We start from the raw sequence: 27,049 nt of genomic DNA, 5'->3' as shown, positions 1-27,049 counted from the left end.
ATGTCACCAGTCAAGTCCCAGGGCAGAGCCAATGTCAAGAAACAGAGAGCGGAGGAAACCAAAAAACAAAAAAATGTGAGGCAGAGTGGTTCTAAGGCACCTCAGCCTCCCTCTAAAGTGCTGAAAGGGAAACAAAAGGGAAGGGAAAATTCACCAAATCTAGATGATGAAAACGGTGATAAAGTGAAGCCTCATAAAAGGAAAGTAGCCAATGGTTTATCACGACCACCAAACAAGACCAACAAGCTGAAGGATCCACCAAAAACAGCCACAACGAAACCAGGGAGAATCGGCAGCAAGTTCCCTGCCAAGACTGAAACCAAGAGAAGTGGCAAAGAAACGGCGAGTGATGACCAATCGGAGAGTAGTGCAGAGGAATCTACGGAGGCAAGTGAAGAGGAGACTAGTGACAATGAGGAGGAGGAGGAGGAGGAGGAGGAGGACGAGGGCACTAATGAAGAGCGAGCTGAGACACAGGAGAGTGAGCAGAGTAGTGAGGAGGAGGCATCAGATACTCAAAGAGACGCAGAACAGACGGCAGACGAGAAAACGGACAGAGAGTTTTCAGATGAAGCCAAGAGTGACTCTGAGGTTGAGCTAGTGGCGTCCAATGCAGAGGAAGAGGAAAACACTGAGGAAGTTGTAGTATCTAAGAATTTCACTGAGGATGAGTCTGAAGACGATGAGATAACCCGGGAGGACCTGTCTGAGAAGCCAACGGCTGATAACGCCAACAGAAGACGCAGACGTACTCCACGTCCCTCCAAGCCCACACAACAACCAAACTCCAAGATGGTTAAAAAAACAAAGGCAGAAAAGCAGTCGGAGAAAGCAGAAAAACAGAGGGCCAAAGCAGAAAAACAGAGGGCCAAAGCAGAAAAGAAAATGCTAGAAAAGGAAGCCAAACAAAAAGCCAAAAAAGAGAAAAAGAAACCGCAGAAAGATGACAAACCCGTTTCGGGAACAGATGAGGTCAAACCGGTAAAAGGTTTTCCCCTGAACAAGGTCGACATGGAAAAAAGCAAGACCTTGTTAGCAAACAAATTAAAACACATCAAAAAGAAGGACCGTCTCGTAGAAGATGATTCGGACGAGGAAGATGAGGAAGAGGAACAGGAGGTGGAGGAGGCTGAAACACCGTTGTCCAAAGCCATCAAAACCCAAAACCGAATAAAGCCTCTCAAAGCCAAAGGTAAAGACCTCAAAGCCATTCTGGAGCCTGATGAACAGCACGGAAACCAAAGTGAAGAGCAGCCCAAGATGAAAACTTCCCAAGACAAAGAAAAGGATTCAGATCCTGATATGGAAGCATCAGCAAGTGATGCCATTGATGATGAGAACAGTAAACGAATGGAACGTATCCTTGCACAAAAAAAGAGAATGACGGCTCTTAATAGAATGTCTGGATGGATTCAGAAGAAAATGCACGGAGAGTTTAACTTCCGGAAGAGGCTTTCTGCTTGGACTAAAGCCATCGGCATCTCTCGCTGGCTCTCCTTTCGTGCCATAAAACAAAAACAAGGCACCAGAAAATCCAAAGGCAATTTCTTCAAGCACAGGGTGGCCATGAGAGTCGCCAGCACAACCAGCCTGGCCAGAAGAAATAAAAAGAGTTCCTCTGAGGAGAAAATGGTTGACGAGAAAGATGGAGAGGGAGCGGAAGAAGAAGAAGTGGAGGAGAAAGAGGTAGAAGCCAAGTACGCCGTTGTGCTCCCCAGGATGAACATAGTCAGCAAGGCAAAGACGGTTGCCGTGTCACCAGGACCTCCAGGGCCTTCCACTTCATCAAGTACCACAGAATCACCAGGAGAGGCCACAACTTCAGAGCCCAAACCCCCCAAACCAGGCGCGAGACTTGTGCTCCCTGTCAAGCCAGATCTCAGCCTCCTGAAGACCATCAAGAGGCCCTTGCCAGGAATATTATCATCAGGTGGGGATGTGGCAGAGAGGGTCCCTGGGTCCAGTGCTTCACTGGAAGGACCATCCAATCCTGAAGACAGAGGCAGGAGAGCCAACCTTGACAATGGGACAGGGGTCAGTGTGCTACAGGCTGCGAGAGGGAAACTCGGCCCCTCCCAGATCAACATGACCAAGATGTCTATTTCAGTAGGAATGCCAGGTGGAGGACTGACTCGGGCCAAAGAACCCGAGACGGAGAGAGACGATGCAACTGGGATACCCAGTTCAGCCGCTCAGCCTTTACCGAACGGGGAGGCAAACGCAGTGATGTCAGGCGTGTGCTCCTTGTATGAAGAAGAGACAGACAGGGAAGTGGCACAGCTGATGGGTTTGGAACCAGAGGTGCACTGGACTGGGAACCCAAGGATGAGTGGAAACCCTCAGGTATGTGTTTTAGTGTTCGATTATTTTATTAAAACATACGAGGGAAAGAGAATAGATGCACCTGCAGAAGAGGACAATCAAGAAAACGGGGTGTGTTTTTAGGTATGAAAAAAAGTTAAATGTGGAGGTCCAGTCCAGTTGAGTTATGTGTGTGTGTGTGTGCAGGACTGGCTCAGTGCCGACAACCTGTTGCCCCACCAGACGGTGGAAAAGCTAAACAATTGGACAGTCTATGACAATCGGGGACAGTCCAGGGCCCCGTGGGAATCAGAGGACCCCACCCAGGAGATGTTGGAGAGCCGACTAATCAGCACACAGGTATTTTATACTACATTATAAAACAACCATTGTCAACTTCTACTATAAGTATTTGTGTTTATCTTTTGAGTAACATGCAATAACATCTTCTCATTACTTTATTTATAGAAACAGTATGGTTTGTCATTTTGAGAAAGACCTCATATAAACGTCTTAAGTCCATTTTATACTGTTTTTCAAGTACCAGAGATCTTCAGTATTATAAATAAGCAAAGGCCTATAATCTAGTTTTTAAAATCTCAGACTATAATCCGGTGAGCAGAGTTGTGTGTGTCGTTCCTGATCCTGAGGCGAAAAAGTTAAAGTTGCTTCTTCTTCTTTCATTTTTTCCAGTTGGTTTTGCCAAGAAGCAAACAACTTGTCGAGGTGGACGAAGTGGAAGATTTGTCACAGCTGAAGTGCGTTCACCGTACACACACACACACACGCACACACACACTGTATTTATGCCATGTTAACCTCTGTGTTCCCAGAGAGGTCTGCGAGAGCTCTGTGCTTTTGAACCTGAAGAAGAGATTCCACCGCGATTGTATTTATGTGAGTTTCCTTCCATTCGTTATAACAGTGATCTGAATCAGGCGATAGTTTGCCTTCTGCTCGTTACCCCACCTGAGGGCATATTTGATGGGCCTTGCTTATGCAACAGCTAATCAATTGTTTCCTATCGGAAAGGAAATCAAATATTTATGTCCGTAGTTGCGTGGTAGCTCACCTAATGGAGCTGGCAACCCATGTATTGAGGCTTGAGTCATCTGCAGCAGCTGCTGAAGGTTCAGTTCTGATTCATCCTTGCAGCAACAGAGCCTGAGTGACAGGTACAAATAGATACTTGTCGGCCTGTTTGCTAAATACTGCATGTCCCCCACAGGAGCTTCAGCTTAAATTATAACTACGGTTATCCCTGTGTTGGCGATGACCAGAGTGTAAAAAATGTATATTATTTTAAAAAGCATAACCAGTTTCTCCACCAACAACGATTAGAATATGTCATTTTTAATCCGGTAGGATTATAGACGAGCAACAGCTTTTAAGAAAACGATCACAAAGTGGGATTTTTATCATCATAACAATAAATGTCATTATTGCAATATTAAAGCTGCATTATGTAATAAATCTAAAGCAACTGGCCATAAAATCCTCCTAATAGAGACTCAGGAATAATGTTCATATAACAAACTGAACTCACCAACGACAACAGTACAGCCAAAATATTTGCATTAAAAAAATCTTTTGCAGACTGCAAAACATGTTTATGTTTTGAAATCATGTGGCGCCACCTACCTCCGTCTACCAATCATTGCTGCCGAGCAACCACGGTTTACCAGTTACTTCTGAGCTACAATGACGGAAAAAACGAAACCTAAAAGACCTCGGTATTTTAGAATTTGAGCGTAGTAACCGTTTTTGGCCACATTCTTACATATGGCGCCTTTAAGGAGTGAGCATTTCCTGATCAGTATTGTACATAATATAGTTTTCTCCAATGTTAAATGGTTTGTTTTAGTGTATTTAGTGTATGTTATAATCCACTGAACGCATGTCATTTCTCTTCCAGACTTACATCGGAAACATACTTCTGTCCATTAACCCCTTCAAGGCCCTTAATATCTACACAGATGAGCTGAGAGAGAAGTACCAGGGCAGAGCACAACAGAAAAATTCCCCGTGAGTAAACATACTTTGTTTCAGTCGCTTTAAACCTCATTTCCTTCTTGAGTCGTATACCTGCTTTTTGTTCCTCTCCTTTAGCCACGTGTATGCCATCGCTGACATCGCCTTCAGTGAGTCTCAGAGCTACACACAGGAGCAGTGCATCATTATCAGGTCGTGATTAAAAAACCAACAATTACAGTAATTGCACGGTATATTTCTGTGTGCTTTTGTTTTCCCTGTGTATGTTCGCGTGAGAGGATCGGAACACATTTTAAAGAACACGGCAATATTTTTCATACTTCCAAGAAGACCAAAAGATAATGTTTTGTACCCTGATATATCTTATTGTGTGCAGTGGCCAGAGTGGTTCAGGGAAGACCGAAGCCACCAAGCTGATAGTCCACTACCTCAGCTCAATGTACCAGGGCATAGACCACAATCTGAGACAGGTAATTTTCTGAGGAAACTTCATAGAACACCTCAGTTAGTGATGCTGAAATACAGAAGCTAGTTAATTTACTTCTCGTTTCCTCTACCAGCCCATGGAGGTCTTTCCCATTCTGGAGAGTTTTGGGAATGCCAAGACGATCCTCAACAACAACTCAAGCCGCTTTGGGAAGTACCTCCACATCCACATACTCCAGTGAGTTCCACCTCATCTTACAAATGTCTTTGTTGTGATGTTTCTCCTTCTGATTCCTCCTCCACAAGATCGACTCCAGCTGTTTTCTTTGATATTTGTGTCTTTGCTGACAGTGGCGTTGTCATAGGAACCTCATTGTCCAAATATCTCCTCGAGAAGTCCAGAGTTGTATTTCAGGTGAGTTAACTTCTAATATGTATTGTTTTAAGACATTCAATCACTAAATCTGAATGTTTAGTTTATTTTTCTTCTGTATTGTCAGTCACGTGAGAAGCACTTTGAAGATTTTCATCAACCCAATTGCTTTTAAATGTATGGTCTTGTTTTCCCATAAAGGCCAATAAGGAGAGGAACTACCATGTGTTTTATGAGCTGCTGGCTGGTATGAACGACTGGGACAAACAGGAGCTGTACCTGCAGGGAGCTGAGACCTATTACTACCTAAACCAAGTAAATCAGAAGATCTTCTACTTAGTTTCCCCCTTTCTTATTACTCACTAAACACGTGTCCTCCTGGTCAGGGTGGCTCCTGTGAGTTGAACGAGAAGCAGGACAAACAGGACTTCCAACTTTTGGTTCAGTGCTTCGAGACCATCGGGCTTCATGCTGACCAGATCTCCAACATCTGGGCCATTCTGTCCTCCATCCTGCAGCTCGGCAACATCTGCTTCAACTCGTATGAGGTGGGTGTGCAGAAGAGTTAGAGTTAGTGAAATAAAACAGTGGTATTTTTTTTTACCTGTTATGGCGCTGTTTCAGAGCGAGTCCTTCGAAGTGTCCCACATCTTCAGTGAGGCCGAGACCAGGAGAGTCGGCTCCTTGTTGCAGATTTCCTCCGAGGCCCTGCAGACCGTCATCACGCACAGAGTCACAGTCAGTAGCCTCTCGTGGCTTTATTTGCATAGAGCTAAAAAATGGGCACATTGATGGGTCTCTTATCTGCAGGAAACGACCTACGACAGGATCTACTGCCCTCTGTCTGTGGAAAGTGCCATAGAATCCCGGTAAGAACATGCAGACCGAAACTCAACTTATGATAAAAGTACCAGTCCCTGAAGACATCTACGTGGTTTACTCATAACACCACCTTCTACAATTGCATAAGGCTTTGTCAGAATCAGGGCTGTTCACCCACATGTGCCTCATTTCCCCCACTGTCTTGCAGAGATGCCATTGCCAAAGCCCTGTATTCAGTTTTGTTTGACTGGTTATTGGAGCAGATCAACGACTGGCTGAGTCCTGCAGAGATGGACAGCACAGTCGGGATTCTGGACATCTACGGGTTTGAGGTGGGTGTCCCTCCCCGCACTCGCATCCGGAAACTTAAACAGTGTTGGATGTGACGTCACGGTTGCTGTCTTTTTTGCTGCAGGACCTGGAAGTGAACAGCTTTGAGCAGCTGTGTATCAACTTTGCCAACGAAAAGCTGCAGCACTTTGTCAACAAGGCAGTGATCGCTCAGGAGCAGGTCAGTTATCCTCAAGTCAATTCCATACATAAAATGCAACTCAAAGTGCTTGATAAAATAGAAGTGCATAAATTGATAAACAGTATTATCGTGGGGAAGGGGCTTTAGTCTGCTTTTAAAAGCTTGCAACGTGAATGTATTTTAAAACATCCAAAAGGCACAATAATATAAGCTAAATCATTCCATATCACTCAAATTATTATGTGAATAAAATAGTTGTAGTAGCTAGACAAGGTGTTCCAAGGTTTTGGGGCAAAAAAACTACTTTTTTTTTAACACTTTAAAGGTACAATATGTAGTATTTATGGGTTTATATAACCCAAAATCCACTTTTTTATACATATTATGTGCTCCTGCATTGTCTAGTCGCTGTATAATAGTTTTTGTTTCATTTTCGTAGTGTTTCAAAAAGTCATGTTAAATAACATGACCGCGGACCGCGGTTGCATAGCCACTGTTAGCAGCGAGACGCCATGTTTCTACCGGAGCCTGTAAGGACAAACGCGAGAGAACAAAACAAGCGTCTCTTTACTTGTAGCGGAAGTCCCGCCTCCTCTCTCTCCGCTTCGTCTGCTACGGCCGCGGTAGCTCGCCCTCTCCCTCGCCTCACGAACCTCATCTGCTGACACGGAGAAAGACAACGAGGACGAGATTTGACCGGCTGCGGATACCGTAGCGCTCAGGGAAGGGAGGGGGTGAGCAGAGGAGCAGTTCTTTGTTGTAAATTTCAGCCTCTCCTCTAGATGGCACTATAAACTACTTATTTCCCCTTTAAGCACCAGCATTGGTGATTCTTGACCTTAACCCTTGTGCACCCTAGGTAAATTACCATGGGAATGATACACAACTCCTTATATGGACATCCTGGGGGTGTGTGTTTATAGGTCACGTCTTCAGACTTTACAAAATGTGTTTTTTCTTCTTATGTGTCAAGGTTATGATTAATTTACTATCGCTTTTTAAAAAATATTCAAATGGGAGTTGCGATAATTGTTGCACATAATTGTGAAGAAGTCACAAAAGAGACAGTTTTTATACTTTTTGCCGAGGTTTGTTTAACACCACCCTCTGTCGTACTACTGCAGTATTACTCTGTGTCCTACAGGATGAGTACACTGCAGAGCAGATCCAATGGTACTCGGTGCCACTCAAGAACTTCCACTCTTGTCTGGAGCTGATCTCCTCTCGACCGCAAGGCATCCTGCGTATACTGGACGACCAGACCAGCCTCCCTCAGGTACACATACGCACAAACATATACTCAGCCTTTAGCTGATTCAGCCAAATACACAATAATAGTCACAACTCGCCTTTTTACAGCAGAGGTTTGTGTGTGTTTAAATGATTCATTCTGCTGCTTTGTACATCCCAGGCCACTGACCACACCTTCCTCCAGAAGTGCCACTACCACCACGGGAACAGTCCCTACTATGCCAAGCCCAAGAACCCACATCCAGTCTTCACTATTTATCACTATGCTGGAGCTGTCACCTATCAGGTATCAGTCAGAAAACAACCACACATGAAGGAATAATTGTTGCGTGATGTGTTTTTAAATAAAAAATATAAAGACTGTGTATATTTATCTTTGAGTGCTTTGACCTGGATTTATTTTATGGTGTAAAGTGTACATTTTTCTGGTCAATAACATGTGAAGTTGATGCTGATGCAAGGACATGACACTCCGTATCTTCCAGGTCCACAATTTCCTGAATAAGAATCACGACCAGTTTAGGACAGAAGTGGTGGAGCTTTTTGCCAAGAGTCAGTTAAAGGTGAAACACCAGGAAATGTATGATCTATAGGCTTCCACAGCAGCAGCAGTGACACACGCAGAAAACGTAAATGTTCCTTCTTGCCGCCCTGTTGGTCAGATGGTTTCAGAGCTGTTCCGGAAGGTTCAGGACGCTTACATTCAGCAGCGAGAGCTGGGCTGGAGAGGCAGGGGCCTCCGCCATCAGCCCTCTACTGTTACCTCACACTTCCTCCAGTCCTTGAATGAACTCACCACACGCCTGGACAGGTACAACTCACTCTTATACAAGATCTGTAGCACTGTTTGTTGTGGATATCTTACATTTTCTTATCTTATTATCTCAAAGTCTGCAGTGCGCACTCTGGTGCTCTTAGTCAGTCACCTGGTAAAAGTGAATCCTGTCAAATGACCTGTTGGACAAACAGACGGTTAACAGACAGATGGACGTTCCTTGCATATAAAGATCGATGTAACGAGATTTCTGCCACGTAACCTGTCTCTCTGCTTTTTGCCTCCAAAAAACCAGATGCAAAACTATGTTTATTCGTTGTGTGAAGCCAAACTTTGTCAAGGTAACCTCCACTGTGTCACCGACAGTAGTATTGTGACATCAGGTAACTGGTGTTTCCCTATTTCCTGAATATTTTCCTATTTCCTTTTTCCTTGATCAGCTTCCTGGTATATTTGACGTGGACTATGTGTCGGCGCAGCTGAGACATGCAGGGATGATGGAGACCATCCACATCAGGAAAGAGGGTTTTCCCATACGGATTCAATACCCTTACTTCGTTGAAAGGTTTTTCAAATATATAAATGTCTCAAGCCACACTCACCTCTGGTTTCCCCCTTTGTTTTCATGTGCTCTTGAATTAGCTTTTGTAACCTTCCCCATATACTGTATATGTGTGTGTGGGTGTTTTCTCTGGATTCTCCAGTTTCTTCCCACAGTCCAAAAACATGCAGATTTGGGGATTAGGTAAATTGGACATTATAAATTGTTGTGCGTGCGTGCGTGTATGAGAGAGTGGATGATTGTTTGTCTCTGTGTCCTTGTGATGGACTGGCGACCTGTCCTGCCTTTCACCCTATGTCAGCTGGGATTGGCACCAGCAACCCCTGTGACCCTCATGTGTTGTCAGTATTGAAGTAACTGAAATGTGGACAAAATGCACGACTGTTTGAATCAAATTCCCTGGTAATCCATTCAAGAGTTCCTACTCAAAGCCTAAAGTCAATCACACACCTCAACATACGTCCTCCATCTTTTAACAGTGTTTGTGCAACTTCTTTACATCCTGTTTTTTTACATTTGGGGGCCTTTTCCAAGACTACGATGCTCTGTGTTCTCTCCGTCACAGATACGGGGTTCTGCTCAACGTGCGAGAGGGTGAGATGTCAGACAGGGAACAGACGTTGGCTCTGCTGGACATGATTGGTGCAGAGGACGAGCACTTCCGCCTGGGCCTCACCAAGGTTTGGAAACCGCTCCGTCATTCACGTGGCCCCGATTACTCCCTTTTCTGAGTGAATAATATGTTGCGTGTTCGGCAGGTGTTCCTCAAGGAGCTGCTGCACCAGCAGCTGGAGGACAAGTGGATCACCACTCAGACCTGGGCTGCCGTCACTATCCAGAGGAACATCAGGGGCTTCCTCTGCCGGAGGAACTTTAAGTTCTTCAGAGAGAAAGCCATCGTCATCCAGAGCCACATACGAGGACACCAGGCCAGGTACAGAGATAATGGAGACCAGAGAGGACCGAGTTTGTTTGTCACATGAAAAGGAGAACATAATGAGAGTCAGGAAGAGAAGGAGGAGGCTGTATATCACAATGCAGTATTTATATAGAATATTCACATAAAGACAAGAAGTTTTAAAATCCAAAACAATAGTTGTATCCGCTTTTTCTTTGGTAATAAAATGTCGATGATATGGTAAATCAAAGATGGCTTACACTTTAAAATTGTACTCTAATAATATTGTAATTGTCATTTGTTAAAGGTGCTAAGTGTGAGAATGTGGCCAAAAACAGTTACTACATTCAAATTCAAAATACCGAGGTCTTTTAGGTTTTGTTTTCTGACGTAACTGGCAACTGCAATGATTGGTAGACGGCAGTAGGTGGCGCCACATGCCAAAACATGATTTCAAAACATAAACATGATTTGCAGTCTGCAAAAATAATTTTTTAATGCAAATATTTTGGCTGTACTGTTGTTGTTGGTGAGTTCAATATGTTATATGAACATTATTCCTGAGTCTCTGTGTCATATTAGGAGGATTTTATGTCCAGTTGCTTTAGATTTATTACATAATGCACCTTTAATGAGAAGTAATATAATGGTAAAATTATCATTTTTCTATAGTAATCATCAAGTAATCGCTTGGTAATAACATTTGAAAATGTGGCCAAGCTATTACCTGCATTTTATTTAGGAGATGACATGCCAATACTGTAATATTATCTCCTTGTTGCTATATTATTAGAATTTAATTTAATTACCAAGATGGAAATTACATTTAAGATTCATGATGTTTATTCACCACAGTGTAGAGACAAATAAACATGCAAAAATTTCATATTTGATGGCATATTACCTCCCTGTTACCATACTATTACCATGTGAAGCATGAAGCAACTATGGTTTCATATGAGCACAGAGAGTCGTCATTGAAGAACACTGTGTGTTGCTGCCCCCTATCTTCTTCCAGGAAGCACTTCAAGCGCCTAAAGCAGTCCTTCACCCAGTTCTGGGCGGCGATGCTCGTAACCAGAGACACCATCAAGAGACGCCACTGGAGGAAGGTAAATAAATCCCTCCATCACTGCAGTGACAGTTTCTGAACAACCCTGTGTTTGCTAACTTTATTGTGCCATAAACCTTTGCTCCGACTGATTTCGTCTGCCATAGTGGAAGACTGACACTACACAGCATTTAATCTGTAATCGGAAAAAAGTCCACCCATCCCTCCTCCCATCAGTGATAACATCCTGTGTGTTAATTCACTAATATATGAACTATGAACAATAAAAAAAAAAAGTCTCTTATCTGGCTTATCTCGCATTAGTCATGTCATTTGGACACACACCTTGCTTACACCTCAGTCACTCCTACTTCGACTTGGACTTCAGTCTTTCTGAGTGAAATTTGAAGCAGTGCTGAATCTCTTGTTCCACATCCTGTAACCTGTTCCTTACACGTCCAATTCCACAGCAGCGACAGGTAGGTCTGCTTTTCTTTTTTAAGCAGTACAAACCAAGGCGGACTGTTGTTTTACGCTTCTTTCAGCTACAGCCGGTCTAAACTGACATATATTTTTTATACGTTTACCTTCAGGTGTATCACCGTCGCTGTATTTGGTGGTTTTATAAGACTTGGACTATGAACAGTATGCCTGCTGTTGAAGCCTATTTAACAAATATTCTTGAGCTGTATAGGAAAAAAATAAGATTTACATTAATGTTTGACAGATTTTTCTGGCTCACAGTTGTTTTTCAGATGTAGGTGACTCTTTATTTGTCTAATTATTTTCCTGGAAAAAGGCCATAACAGTCAATGATTTCTCAGAAATGCTCCTTTACACAATGTTTTTTATGGGTAAATGAAGACGCTTTTTGATTAACGGTATGTAACAGACAATCACTTCAAATATGATGAGCAGCAAGACTTAAATATTTACTTACTTCACTGTTTATTTGGTAGGAATGGACCACTTTTGTTAGAGAGGATCTAAAATAAGATGCTATAGTGTTTCTTTATGTGTATTTAAGGGGTTTTAAGTCACTCAGGGACTAATAATCTTAGTATTTTTGTGTCTTCCCCTATACTAAATGTGTTAAATATTTTATGTCAGGTAAAAACACAACATTGTTCATATTCTGGGGGACTTACCTCAGCATGTTTTATCTGAATTTTGAAGTTTTTAAGTGAAAGTGTGAATTATCCTCCCGAGATTTGAAAACATGTGAACCAAAATCTATGATATTCCCTAAACTAGAGATGTTTCAGTCTCAATCGAAGCAGCAATATTATTCTCCATTTCACCAAATTACTCACCATCTTAAAAACGTGCACCTGAGGATGTGTGTGTGTGTTGGTTTGTAAATACACTTGTTTGGTTTGGGAACAGTCACTCATTAATCCGGGGTGAGGCTGCTATTATGGATTATTTGATAACTTTATTCAAGTGGAAGTCATGACAAAAGAATGTTTGTACATGAATGTCTAAGGTAAATCTGCAGTGAATACCACAGCTGAGCTGTAGGTGTTTATCTGCTGATCTATGACCAACAAGCATGGCATTTAAATACACACATATGGAATAAGGGTGGAATGATGCCACAGGGTTGTATTCATGCAATTCCTCTCTGGAAAAAAAACAACAGAGTGGACTTTTGGAACTATCATAATAAATAGGGCGGAGCAACAGGAGTATATAACAGAATGTGCACCCGAGAATAGAAACACACACACTCCTCAGGAGAGACGAGGAAGTGTTGATGTACCTGGATAACAACCTTTACGCGTTGGTCCTGCGAGCAGCTTGGAGTGAAATTTGCTAAATCAGGAACAACTGTGTGACGAGCAGCATTGTTGATTCACTTTCTATGTCCTTTATTTCAGGAATTTCATGAGAGAAACAAAGAAACAGTGAGAAAGACAAAGTCTGTATGTCCAGGAATGGTAAGATGGCGACTTTCATCAACAACACAGATTTAAGCCTCTGTAAAAAAAAAAACAATATCTGAGCTACTTTTTTTTTTACACTAATAACTGTACTGTAGAAGTGACGTAACATTATTCTCCCCTCAGGATGTCGGGAGATTGGAGATCCCTGCTGAGCTGTCGGCCAGACTTCTCAGTTCAACAGGTAGGCATCAACAAGAAGACTGATTTATTCACACGACAGTCAGCACACATTCATCTTCCTCTGTCTTGTTGCGTTTTATCACGATCGACTCTAATTCCGATCTCTTCAACCAGGGCGGCAGCATTTGCCAGCGGTGACAGAGGCTGCGCCTCCTCAGGTGAAAGCGAAACACAAGCTCGGTCTGCCTCGGGATATAGACAGATTCCCTTTCTCTCGCTATGCCAAGTCCACGCTAAAGGTGAGTGTGGCTGGATTGCTCACCTTTGCATATTTACAATCCAGTTCTGTGTCTCTGTACCTCACACTCCAAAAAACGTATTGAAATGCATGCATCAGAGCTGCTGCTGTTCCTGCACCATGCAGCTCCAAGTTCTGGATTCAGTCCTTACTAACACTACATTAAAAGAAAGGCATGCAACATATAACTGACTAGACATGTGTAGTCGGTGATAAAGAGAGCAGGTAATGTTTTGGTAATTACTCGGATGTCCACAGGGGGCGATAGTGTTCAGAACTTCGAATTATGAAACTGTATTTAATTGCCTGAAAATTCAACTCCAAGGTTTACAGTCAGTTTTTTTTCTTCTTCTTTTAGTTGCTGAACTTCATGTTGTGATTTTATGTGGAGACAGAGACAAATGTCCACATTGTTTTTACATATTTTCATATCTAAATGTGGTGTCTCTATCAGGATACATGGAGCCAGCCTCAGGAATACCCGCTTCAGAGGCCGCTCACCCCTCTGGAGCCAGAAGATGCCAAAACTGCAGTGGACATTTACAAACTGGTCTGTACACGAAATTAAGTCAAACTGGACGTCTTCGTGCTCAACTCGTTCAACCTAATTTTCAATCATTTTCTCCTCAGATCTTGAGGTTTACAGGTGAGCAGGATCTCGGCAGCTGGCAGGAGCAGATGTTGGGTAATTACATCGTGGAAAAGTGCCAGAGCCGGCCAGCTTTGAGGGACGAAGTCCTGGCCCAGCTGGTTTACCACACTTGGGGCTTGCAGGAGGAGAATGGCCTGAAGGGCTGGCTGCTGCTGGCCTGCTGCCTCAGTGCCTTTGCCCCCTCACCATCACTGGATAAACACCTGCTCAAGTAGGTGCTATGCTCTATTACTAACAGTTAGCATTTAGTATATAGGACCTTTAAATGTGTCACTTCACTAACCCGAGGGTTACATGCAGCTCTTGCAATGACACAAAGCAGAGAAAACTACACAAAAAAACCACCAAGTTAGCGTTACCTGATCAGACTACATAACTGATACTCAGTTTCTTACTTTTTCCATAAATCAGTCAATCTGTGTTGGTTTTTTTCTGTCCCCATGTGAAATCTCCTTTATCTGTCTGAATGTAACTCAGTGTTTCTTCTCCAGGTACGTGTCAGACTATGGTCCAGGTGGGTACCGTTCACTGTGCCAACACAAACTGCTCACATCTCTGCAGCTTCCAGCTCCCACTACACGCGTTTACCCTCCCACCCACCTGGAGTGGACGTCTAGCCAGAGGAAGGGCGCCATGTTGGTGGATGTGCACACCTTTAACGGTGAGACTCACACATTCAGCGAAAAAAGTCGACATGTCAAAGTGCCTGGTTTAATAAACAAATAACCCAAAAATAACTTCTTCTTTTTTAAGATGAGAAACTAGCAACTGAAGTGGAGTCGTGGACAACTGGTGAGCAGCTGGCCTCATGGCTTCTCAATTTCAGGTACTAACCTAGTTCCAGTCTTTACTATACTTCCTGTACTCACTGAAGTCTCTTGATTAAATGTGACGTGTGATGCGTTTTAGAGGTGTGATGGAAGCGACGCAGGGCTGGTCGGTGTCTCTTTTGAACGAGGAAGGCTGGTCAGATCTGGCCGGCTCAGACTTCGTCATGGATCTGCTGGCTGGAGCTGAATCTGAAGTGGTGCCACCTCTAGCTGCAAACTCTGACTACCTGTTCAGCCACGAAGACAGGTAGATCGGTGAATCACTCACCGTACTATAGTCTGGAAAGACAGACTAAAGACAGCTGTGCGCATCTCTGCCTCCTTTACTCCAGGGCGTCAGCCGCAGATTCGTATGACTTCATCCCACCAGCACCTCCGGTACAAGCTCCTCGTCTGTCTTCTCACGAGGGAGGACGCTGGGGATTAGATTATCCACAGGAAGGTATGTATTAACGATTCAAGGTACTACTCAACCATTTGGTCGACCACACTTTAAGTCACTATATCTCATTGAAAAATGCATCAAGCTGAACTCACTAACACACTAATATCACTTGTTCTGAATGTTGTACTTTATGAATTATGCAAACCAAGTTTATTATGAACAGACGTCTCAACCGTTTGGGAGAGCCCTGTATCTGAAATACTGTAGGGTCTAATTAAAAAAATAAAAAAATAAAAAATATATATATATATATTGTAAAATGCATTGACAAGACTATAGATGGCTCATTAACAGGTACATCAGTACATACAGTGTATGTGTTGTTCACGACTATTCAATTACAAACTCAGTTGAGCCACATTTTCAAACTAAGACATTTAGCAGAGCTATTTCCTGCAGCCAGAAAGCAGCAGGTGAGGACACATGTTTAAAAAGTACATCAAAAGTTCATTAAAAATATAATAAAATGACTAGCAATAAATGATATTGGTCGTACCTGTCCTTCGTACGTCTCAAAGTGTGGAAAAAAAAGGACACATTTTTACCTGTAACATCAAAAATAAATGTGTTTCTCGTGTCAAAGCGCATGAAATTAAAAAGGTGCACAATATTAGCATTTGTTTCCCTTTGAAATAAGTTAAACATTATGTCAAATATGACCCACAAAAATGTCAAAGTGCCTTTAACAGAATACAAAAGAACTATCAATGCTATCAGACGACTGTAGGAATATATGTAGGAATCTTTGAGGGACAATGAAAAGTGTCTCTCTAGTTTTTTTCTGGTGGAACCACAGTCTGGGGCCACTATGAAGTTAGTACTATGAAGTACGGGCCGCCATTTTAATAGGTTGTTTCTAACTACTCTACATCTGTTTGCAGGGCGCAGTCGACAAATAGATGCCTACGTCGACGACTTGTTCGATCCCGTACTCGACCAAGGACCTCCGGTGAGTGACATCATCCCATTTATTTATCAAGAATGTGAAGGTGATGCTTTTCCACTGCAGTTTTATAATATAGGGGTGTGTGGAATGTGAACTTTGGATTGCTGCTGGATTGCGTAACTCTGGTTTTATGTCATGTGTGAAGTCACTGAGTTATTGTATCTGCAGTTAACCACTTTCTTCATGTTATTGTGAAATGCAATAGCGTGTTTATATTTGTGTGTGTGTGTGTGTGTGTGTGTGTGTGTAGGACAGGGACAGAGTAGCCATGTTTAACAACAGGATGAGAGGAGGAGGAGGGATTGGACCGATGCATCCCGGCATGTATGGAGCTGGTAGGAAAACTGCATCCACACAACACAGTGCACACATTTATTGTAATTTTAATCAGTAAAATAATAATGTGATTTTTCTGTTTACCAGGTATGCCGATGACAATGCCAACCTACCCTATGGGTAAGTCGAAGGCCCATGTGTGCCATCAGGAAATACACTTTTAAAGACTTTAATCATTTCATATGAAGTAGTAAATTTAGAGAAAGAAAATTTAGTTTTCTAATCTCATGTTACTTTGTCCCCCCCCCCTCTCTAGGAATGCCAGTTACCACTACAATGCCCACCTTTGGTGCAGCTCCCATGATGCCAACCATGCCAGGTAATCCCTTACTATTTTATGTAGGCGCATTTTTTTTGCCCTTGAAGGCCAGGAAACACCTCTTTGAATATAGTTTTACTGCTTTTCAGTTTTAAATGAATGCTTTTTGTTTTGAGCAACTCTTCATATAAAAATGAATTGTGATCCACTGACTTCAAACCAGTGGCGATTAATATAAGAACCCTATATTCTATCAGTAAAAGTAGAATATCCATATGAACAAAAGCAAAGAGTGTAATATTAAATCTATATTTCGGTGAGGCGGTAAAACAAGCAATCGGAAGCAAACATCATAACAGTGGAAAATGAACATATTTTTCTGTTCAGTATATAAGTTTACCAGATAATTTACCTTTGTGCCTACACAGCCATGATGATGCCTCAGGCTCCCATGCAGACTCCTGTCATGGACCCAATGCAGGCCCTTGTCAACCAGCAGGCCCTTGTCATGGTGAGATGCACCACCAGCAGCAGTATGGTTAATTCTTTCATCTTATATCTGCCCTTCACCCTCCACGTCTACCCTTTATCCCTCCGTGTCTCCGCAGGCCCAGCAGATGACCATGCAGGCGATGAGTCTGTCCCAGCAGCAGGTGCAGGAGCAGCAGAAGAAAGAGGAGAAGCAGAAGCAGAAGGAGCAGGAGCAGAGACGGAGAGAGGACGAGCAAAGGCAGAGGGAGGAGGAGAGAAGGCGGGATAGACGCATGGACGAGGAGGAGAGGCTGCAGAGACGCAAGTCAGATCGACGCAGCAGGGAACGCTCTCCTTCACCCCCCGCTCGATCTCTATCGCCTCCACCTGTCAAACCCAAACCAGCAAAGAAAAAAGTCACTTCCTCCCCCAAGCCACTGATACCACAGGTATGGAGCTGTACATTTTGTCATTTATACATTCATTTATGTCGGATAATATCATGTTCTTTGACAGACAGAGGAAGAAGGAGAGTCATCAGATCCAGAGGACCTGCATACGTTCAGAGAAAAGAGGGCTTATTTCCAGAAGAGAGGTGAGTTAGTGATAACGCTAAACGTTTCAATGCTCTAATGTCTCTCCTCGTTCCTAACCTTCGCTCTCCTCCACTCATCTTAAGGCAAGAAGCCCAAAGATAAAACCAAACCCCCAAGGCGTCAGTCGACCCGCTCCCAAGAACAGCGGCGTCCTCCATCGCCGTCACCTCCTCCATCTTCACCTTCTCCACCACCTTCACCTCCTCCTCCACCAAAACCTGGTAATAAATTTTTAAAAAAAGCTGTGTTTAATAATTCTATCAAAACTAACGATATGCAGAGCTTGGAATATACTGTATTCCGTCTGCTTTCTCCTACAGTGAAGAAGACCAGTGACCGTCCTGCTGAGGTAGAACATCCAAAACCATCACCTGCTCAGCCTCGGTCCGAACCGACCTCCAGCATCCGGGATATCATCAAAATGTTCAACAGCCGACCAGCACAGGACCCCGAACCTTTCGAGCCCATCAAGTCAGTTTTTTTGTACTTTTTACTCTTTTGTGATTGTTCTGCCTCTGAAAGAATACTTCATTTAATGGTTGGCACGCACCGTTTTTTTAAAATTCTCTTCACAGACCCACTTCAAGGCCGTTTGTAAAGAAGGGGAACCCAAAACAGGAAGCTCTGGACAAACTCAAAAATGTATCACCGGTACCACCACAGGTCAGCTTTTTTTGTCAAGTTTCTACTCATATGGAGTATGGAATTGTTTGAAATTGCAGTGTTATCAGTTTTCAAATCTACAACAAGTACATGGGTCTGTGTTCAGGAAAGACATCTGCCACCTCCACCGCCACCCAAGCCTGACCCTTCCTCCTCCAAAGGTCCCCGCTCCATCTCCAACAGCATGAAGCAGAAGCAGCGCCCTCTGGTGGAAATGCTATTATTACCGCGCGTTCTGCCTCCTCCCCCCGACTGCCCACCACCACCGCCGCCACCTCCTCCAGAACTAGAACCAGAACCCATCCTGGACGATATTCCTGAGCCACCGTCTATGATTGCCCCATCTCTCAGCGGTTGTTGCTGACATCTTTGTTAAATGAAACGACACTATGTGATGTTTTAATGGGTAAATGTGTGAACCATTTGCTTATTGTTTTTCTTTTTTCCTTTTTTTTTTTTAAAGATATGATGCCAGAAGATGACAACATTCAGTCGAAGCTGCATCGCTTTTCAGCAGGTGTCTACTTCGCCTACTCATCCATGCTGGGGAAACTGTTCATGCGAAAAGAAGTAAGAAAGAAATGAAGGCTCTGATATAAGTGGATTGTGTCAGTCAATAATACTGCGCGTGTATAATATGGACAATGTATTGCCGTACTTGTACTAACCATGAGTGCAATTGATCTATATTTATAGGTTTTTTACCCGAAAGAGATGTTCAATCAGCCGTACATCCTCAATCTGCTCTGTGAACAGGTGTGTTCATAATTGTCATGATTACCTTCATATACAAGCCTTTTACAAGTGTCTAATAATACATGAAGATGGCTTCTTTTTTGTGTTTGCGATTATGCTTCAGTGACAATGATTATCCTATGTTATGTTATCCAAGCTCATGTAGCTATGCAATACCTCCTAAAGTCTCCATGTTCAAGCATATTCAGAAAGGGTTTCTTCCCTAGTCCTCGAAATTTCCTCTAAATCCCTAAATATTTTTCAAATTAGTGTATAAATTGTGGATAGTGAAAGACCTACATTATTTGCAGTTCTGCACTGAGAAACAAGTACAAATACTTTGTAGGTCCCAGGTTTTCTGGAAATGGGGTTTGCGCTGTAGATTCACACGAACGACGTCGTAATCGTTTGATGTTTTTCAGATCATGAGGGACACGTACTCCGACAGCTGTATGAGGATTGACAGAGACGAGAGGAGGAAGATGAAGGATCTGCTCGGTGAGAGTTTTGTTTGTCTGACAGATCACTATGAAGTGCAGACTAAGATGTGTTTGGATGATGTGGATGAAGCCCTTTGTTACAAGCTAAGATTAAGGCATGTCATTAAAATCACTTTTGATTACTCCCTCCCTTTTCCCCCGCTATCTCTCCACCTTTAACCACTTTTTTTTCTCTCCGGAAAAGAAAACCTCTCAAACACTTCCACTTACCCGACTTTATACTGATTGCACTTCTTAGCAAACTTCAATGTGGGAACATCTATCAGCACGATCGAGGACGACAACATGAAGAGGAGGATTGTCATTGCTGCTCGAGACAACTGGGAAAACTACTTCAGTCGACTCTTCCCTCTGATGGTGAGACAGACAAAAGTGTGCTATTGTCTTAATGTAAAGCATCTCAGTCTCTGTGGTTTAGTAAAGTAACTATTCACATGTATGTATATTTAAAACATCTTTTTATGTGTGCAGCTGTCGCGGTCGGACAGTGGGGACGCTCAGGTTCTGGGTGTGTCCCATCGTGGGATTAATCTCTTGAAGGTCGTCAGCGCGTCCGGCATCAACTCCAAACATCTCCGTCAGCTTAGAAGTTACAGGTAAAAACGTGCAGCTTTCACCTCCATTTGTTGTCACCGAAGCCTCTCGTGCAGAATTTAAACTCAAATCTGCGCGACCGTAGCTTTGCGGAGTTGCTGTCGGCCGACCTGCAGGACGCCGACAAAGTGCAGTTGGAGTTGAAGAACGAGAACCTGGTGCTGAAGTCCAACAGAGCTCCTCAGATCACCGCCATGATCCAGTTATTCCTTCAGGAGCTCATCAAGGTTGGTCCCTCGTCATTCGTGTGAATGAGGTTATATTTGACTGTAAAGTTAAATGATAGTTTGTGATGAAATTGTGTGAGGATGTAGGAAAATAACTATCTGGAGGTTTCCCTCACCTCTCCTCCGTCCCCCATTTTTCCTTTCACCACAACCGGTCGAGGCAGATGGCTGCACATCTTTGAGTCTGTTAAAAGGGAGTTTTTTTCTCTCTCCACTGATGCTTGGTGCTTGCTCATTGTGTGACTTGTTGGGTTTCTCTGCTCTGCAGGTTATTTGTCTATGTCTATGTCTTGAGATAATGTATGTTATGATTTGGCGCTATACAAATAAAATTTAATTCAATTTAGATGTGTGTACTCTCGATAGAGGTTTGCAATCTCTGACTGCTTTTTCAATCTTCCTGTACATGTTTCTCTGTAGGACTCAGGCTACGTCGTTGCTCTGAAGAGCTTTGTGACGGATGAGAAGAGTCTGCTCAGTTTTGACAGGGGTGACATCATCAAACTATTGTCAATGGACGGACTTCAGGAAGGTGAGATTTGTGGTCTTTGCCAGGGCCGGCCCAAGCCTACATGGGGCCCTAAGCAAAAGTTGATTTTGGGGCCCTCTGTTACTGCCAATAATACACTGTGACAAATGTGAGAACTTATCTGAACTGTGAAAAAGTTTTGGTAAAAATGGGGAGAACAATTCTAAATAAACTGTTGGTTTTTTTTTTTAGTTAATTGCTCTTGGGGGCCCTCTAGTGGTCACAGGGCCATAAGCAGCAGCTTAATTTGCTTATGCCTTGGGCCGGCCCTGGTCTTTGCTATGCTTAATTGAATGCATATCAACACCTTGTTACTATTAAATATCTTTGTGTGTGTGTGTTCCACTAGGCTGGCGTTTTGGCTCCACGGGAGGACGCTCCGGTCTTTTCCCACAGGACCTCACTCAGCCATCTGCGGCCCCAGAGTACCAAAGTCTGCACCTGGAGCGAAAAGATAGTCGGAGGAAAAGCTTGAAGCGCACGAAATCTGTCAATGCACCCAAGAATAAAGCTCCAGCAGACACGCTGCTTCTCATGGGCGGTGTTGATTCAGAGCGTCCCGACAGAGACACCCCGCAGCAGGGCTCAAATCGCAGCTCAATTCAGGGATCTCCCAGTGATTTGGAGGTCCTCTCACCCATGGCTAAATTTGCCATTAAATACTTCAGGTATGAAAGAATGAAAGAAAATATGTTGTTGTTGATTTTTTTTTTGTGTGTGATAAAATTACATGACATGGTTGATTCCTGTGTTAAAGAGTGGGGAACATGTCTATGCCAGCCAGTGGGAGGAATTTTTCCGAAGCAGTTCAACACACAGCGGTAAGACAGAAATTAAAAGCAAATAAACTCAGTATAACCTGTGTGATAATTCACTGCTTTAAATAATTTAGTGACATTCCAACTGTAAAACTCGCCACGCTGAAGGCATCAGGATACTGTTGTTTTATTAATGAGGCCCTGCTTTGGAAGTTTCCAACATCCCTACTTCTACTGCTGTTTTCTTTTTATTCAGGTTCCCATACAGGAGTCGCTCATTCTCTACAGTGATCCTGAAATCAGTGAATTATCCGCCCTGTGCTTCACGAGTGAGTGCATCCACACTAACCTTACTAACGTTACTGAAGCCACTGTTGTTTTTTGTTCATGCTTCCATTTATTTGTCCTTCCAGCTGTGATGCAGTTAATGGGTGACCTGCCGATGAAGAAGAACAGAACCCAGGCGGACTGTCTGCGCGATATCTTACTGGTCAGTCTGCGTTCAAAGTGTGTATTTTGCCAAAAGATGATGTTGACTCTGTGGTTCAAAGAGACTTTCTGCGATCTGTTCAGCTCGGGAAGGAGAAGGAGATGCTGAGGGATGAAATCTACTGTCAGGTCATCAAGCAAACCACTCTGAACCCAGACCAGTGAGTATTTGTTGAATTTCCCTTAGCGACTGTTGTGCGCATTTTACATGCTTTTCATTTCTTATTTTTTTCATATATACATATATATATATATATATATGTGTGTATGTATATGTATGTATATGTATATATATGTATATATATGTATTTGTATATGTATGTATATATATGTATTTGTATATGTATGTATATATATGTATATATATATGTATGTGTATATATATGTATATATGTATATATATGTATGTGTATATATATGTATATATGTATATATATGTATATATATGTATATATGTATATATATGTATATATGTATATATATGTATATATGTATATATATGTATATATATCTATGTATATAAACACTCATAGCATTAAGCACCTACAATATCCCATTGAAACCCATTCAAACTGCAATTCCTGACCTCCCTTCCATGAAAACACAATACATGCATTTTATTATATCTGTACTTTTTACTACTCTCCACCAGATGTCGCCATTTTGACCATATTCAGCATATGGAGAAAAAAAAACATGCTATTTCCACTGATAGCACTATCACAAGAGTTACTGCTAGTCATTGACATAAAGTATCCCAGGCAGGCTGTAATATTCAACAATTCATAAAAATTACTTAAGTAGAACGTCGAAAATAATTAATATTTTCTTATTTTTTTTTAATATAAAACATGATGACATCGTGACAAAAGCTTACGAGCGTGACTATTATTAGACCCAATATAACAGGAATAGATAAAATCTCATTTTTGGGTTATTTTGCTTCTTGTTTGTATGTGCAAAAATGTTTAACATAAACTGTAAATTAATCTATGAAGGTTTGATGAGTAAAGAAGAGGAACATGTGGAAAATAAGCATTCAAAGTTCTTTGCTGTGTGTTAGATTCCTTTTTTTAAAAAAACACTGTCTGTTACAGGGACAAAATAACATTAAACAAAGTTACAACAATGCTGTAAAAATGGATGATTTGTTCCTCTTCATGTACGTTTGTTCTCCCCACAGTTCCAGCTGTAAGCTCGGCTGGTCGCTGCTCGGTATGATGACCGGGTTCTTCTTCTGCTCTGGCGCGCTGCTGCCCTACGTCACACAGCACCTGCAGAACATATCTCAGGACGATGACCATTCATGCCGAGGTAGGAGACACACAATAATCCGAACAAGAAAAATAAGTGTGTTTAAAGAGCTTTTTTTTCAGTGCAAACACCATCTCGTCCTCAGAGCAGGCAGCTGCGTGCCAGGAAAACCTTGAACGATCTATCGATTTCGGCTGCCGTCGTACCATCCCCTCAGACAGTGAGATGGAAGCCATTCTGGTTAGTTAACCTCATGCATATGAACCCAAGTGTTTCATTACCGCCACACACACTACATCATGACCTGTGTGAGCCATGAGTGTCATGTCATGATTTTCTTCAGGCTGGCAAAACATTCCCAATCATTCCCATCAAGTTCCCTGGAGGAGTAGATTTACCCATTAGGACGCACATCTTCAGTGTAAGATTTATTTTAATGCGGTCATTTTTTTCGTTTTTTATTATTACGTCAAGTTTGCATGATTACAGTTGTTTTTAATCTTCCTCTAGATGTCAGCCGATGTGCTTAAAGAGATCTGTACCGAAATGGGTATTGCAAACATTACAGAAATAAGAGACTTCACCCTCGTCTGCCATAGACTTCAAGGTAAGAATGTCAGATTGATACACGCATGAGATAAACGTTAATCTTTTACACTCTTAGAAATAAAAGTGCTAAGTAGAACCATATAAGGTTCTTCAGTTCCACCAAGAAGCCTTCAAAACCCTTTATTAAGGAAAGGGGTTTTAAAGGGTTCTCTGGATCACAATGGTTCTTACTGGAACCATTAGTGTTACCAAGAACCCTTTCTTTGGGAAAGGGTTTTTCAGAAGCAAATTATTCCAGGTAGAATCTCAGCCCTTGTTGAAGGACCCTTTTTTTTAAGAGTGTAGATTTGAGGCAGACTTTTGACGTTTGATGAAATTATTTAGCGTATTTATATAGCAATTATCTTTGGTTTGATATAATGCTTTTTTGGGTGATGTGATGCATTTTAAAATTAACCGTACAAGTCTGCACCTCCTGCCAGATGGGACTGTGCGTCCTCTCCATGCTCAGGAATATCTGTTCGACTTTCTGCTGGATGACGACTCCGTCTTCCTGTCCCTGAGGAGAGTGTTGTGGAGAAACAGCCTGTCCTTCAGGACTGACCTCTATATGGAGTTCCACTACCAGCAGGTGACAAGATGATCTCATAGCAGCTGAGAATATTCTTTATTTTTGTCATGATTTGCCCAGTTACCATCTCACTTTAAATTAAATGTGTGTGTATTTGTAGCTCCTGGGCGAGTACCTGAGAGGAGGCGTGTTGCTTCCTGCCGTTGTAGGTGCCTCGTTGGTCCTGAACACGGCGGAGCTTTCCGCTCTGCAGCATCTGGCTCGGGGATTAACGAATCAGCCGTCACTGTGAGTCACGCACACCGATCTCTGCCTCAGTCAATCAAATGCCGACTGATCAGTATAGGAATGTAAAATTTTGGGAGATTGGCTCAGCAGAACGGATGAGATGGTACACAAATAATTAAGTTAAGTTTTTCACCTCTCATCCAAGAAGCTTGTTCAGTTCTGACTAACACGTGGAACAACCAGGTTTTCACGTAGCCTATGAGGCTGAAACCTGTTCAGGGAGTCGTTAAGTTGGACATCAGGATTGTTGGTTTCACCCAGGGTTCGAATTATAATCTTGAGGTCATTGAGATAAATACATCGTGGGGTTAGTGCAGGCCAAAGAGAAAGGGAAAGGCATAAAGATTTGCATGTGTGCTTTAGGTGTGGCCCTAAAAACTATTGGTCAGGACAATCTGGCTTTCTCCAAATATTGGTGGGGACATGTCCATTTTAACGACCCCCACTGTTTGAATTTGAACACAGGTTTCACCAGACGTGTTTTTTTTATTTCTGTAGTGAAGCACCGGTTCCTGCTGCTTATTGGCTAATGCATTCTGATAAAATGAGTTGCATCAGTCAGCTATATATATTCTTTTATCATATAAGTATAAAGTAAATACAGTAGCTGTATATGTACATGTATATGTATATATATGTGTGCTCTAAATATTGACACTATGCGGTCGTGTTTCCTCTTAAGGGCCGATATGAAGGAGTATCTGCCATCAGAGGAGCGATTCAGCAGAAGAGCTGAAGGGATCCATTCCAACTGTCTGGGTCAAATAGCTGCCATGCAGTCTCTCAGTCCTCGAGATGCCAAAATAAAATTCATAGGTGAATACTTTTATTTCAGCTTTTGTTTTTTTCTTCTCTTCTCTTCTCCTCTTCATGCCATGACTGATGACACCTGCGTTTGCTTGAACCTTCTACATTTGCAGAGCTATTGAGCAGAATGCCTAGGTTCGGCTCCAACAATTTCGTGGCCCAAAAGGTCAACCAGCGTGAATGTCCCTCTCCCTGTCTGGTCAGCGTCAGCCAGGAGGGTGCACTGTTTCTTGACCCAAGAACACAGGTACAGTTAGCAGCCACAGCACTAACGGTGGTTTTCATCCACGTCGTACACTTATCGTATCGTCACTAATCATTTTTTCCCCCCTCTCTACAGGAACAAGTGTTCATGGTTCCACTAACAGATGTTCAGCACGTGCGCACCATCCCTGCCAAGAAACAAGGCAAAATGTCATCAGTCATCATCAGTTATGGAAATCCAGCTCGACCCAAAACACTCTCCATTCATCTCAAAGCGGTAATTACTTACAGTTTTGTTTAAACAGACTTGTTTAAAGCTATCCTCTTTGTTTTTATCGATGTTTTTATCCCTTGTGTTTCCATCATGGTATGGTTTGGTTTGGAACTTTAAAGCCCTGAGTCAGGCTTGTCTTGTTGAGACGGACTGCGGGTGTTTGCCTACAAATTCCATAGGATATTTACACCGACTTCAGTTATTTACACTGTCAGTTTAGCTTCACCCTGACAGTACCATACCATTTTACTCTGGTACCCCAAGGGAAGGGTGCCGAAGAATGGAATTGTAACTTGGGGCTGTTATTTTGGTACTTTTCTTAATGGAAAAGCAGGAAAAAAAATGTGTACCCTAACAGGCTTTAGGTAGCCTTTAGGCGTAATTATAACTTAAAAAGGTGTTCAGTTTGTGCATTGAGGACGAGTGAAGCCTCTGTAGAACAAATCACTCCTGATGTATATACAAATGGCTGTAACCTAAATATTGGGTCAAACACTGGGCCAAACTGAACTAATTATTATAGTAACTTCTCTTTGGGGTCTGATAAAACCCCAGTAGGTCCAAAACAAAACTGTGCAAAGTATAATTTACAACTAATATCAAAATAAAACAACACAGCAAAAGAGAATGTAATTTAAATATTTCCCCTATTATTTTTACGATCATCCTCAACATTAATCTGTTAATCTCTCTTTCAGGCCAAGGAGTTGTGCCACATTCTGGCTCTGATCATCGAAGAGGTGATTGCACCATCAGTGAACAGTTCCATTTCAAACTCCCAGTAG

At 42.5% G+C, this 27,049-nt stretch overlaps 1 protein-coding gene across 1 annotated transcript; it reads left to right on the top strand.

Moving 5' to 3' along the window:
* On the top strand, nt 1-27,049 carry myo15b (myosin XVB; the record flags this gene model as incomplete). Its single annotated transcript, XM_083903712.1, has 67 exons — nt 1-2,343; nt 2,509-2,661; nt 2,995-3,059; nt 3,135-3,198; nt 4,217-4,326; nt 4,411-4,485; nt 4,670-4,763; nt 4,854-4,957; nt 5,071-5,134; nt 5,294-5,407; nt 5,479-5,640; nt 5,717-5,830; nt 5,903-5,961; nt 6,123-6,246; nt 6,330-6,425; nt 7,531-7,662; nt 7,798-7,923; nt 8,123-8,200; nt 8,300-8,448; nt 8,708-8,753; nt 8,853-8,977; nt 9,540-9,654; nt 9,733-9,908; nt 10,891-10,984; nt 11,394-11,402; nt 12,804-12,863; nt 12,993-13,050; nt 13,164-13,288; nt 13,742-13,837; nt 13,918-14,150; nt 14,431-14,600; nt 14,693-14,765; nt 14,849-15,016; nt 15,102-15,211; nt 16,096-16,163; nt 16,411-16,495; nt 16,584-16,616; nt 16,753-16,815; nt 17,184-17,266; nt 17,364-17,408; nt 17,743-17,821; nt 17,906-18,043; nt 18,143-18,293; nt 18,398-18,485; nt 18,592-18,838; nt 18,949-19,055; nt 19,182-19,241; nt 19,643-19,718; nt 19,959-20,077; nt 20,201-20,316; nt 20,400-20,541; nt 20,962-21,073; nt 21,420-21,738; nt 21,828-21,891; nt 22,085-22,157; nt 22,242-22,318; nt 22,402-22,478; nt 23,501-23,631; nt 23,717-23,811; nt 23,915-23,992; nt 24,082-24,178; nt 24,603-24,751; nt 24,852-24,979; nt 25,662-25,795; nt 25,900-26,033; nt 26,127-26,267; nt 26,963-27,049. 67 exons carry the CDS (start codon nt 1-3, stop codon nt 27,047-27,049), a joined length of 9,480 nt encoding a protein of 3,159 aa, XP_083759838.1.

Source organism: Microchirus variegatus (genome assembly GCF_963457635.1).
Source record: "Microchirus variegatus genome assembly, chromosome: 17".
Lineage (NCBI taxonomy): Eukaryota > Metazoa > Chordata > Actinopteri > Pleuronectiformes > Soleidae > Microchirus > Microchirus variegatus.
This window is presented reverse-complemented; position numbering and strand designations above follow the sequence as displayed.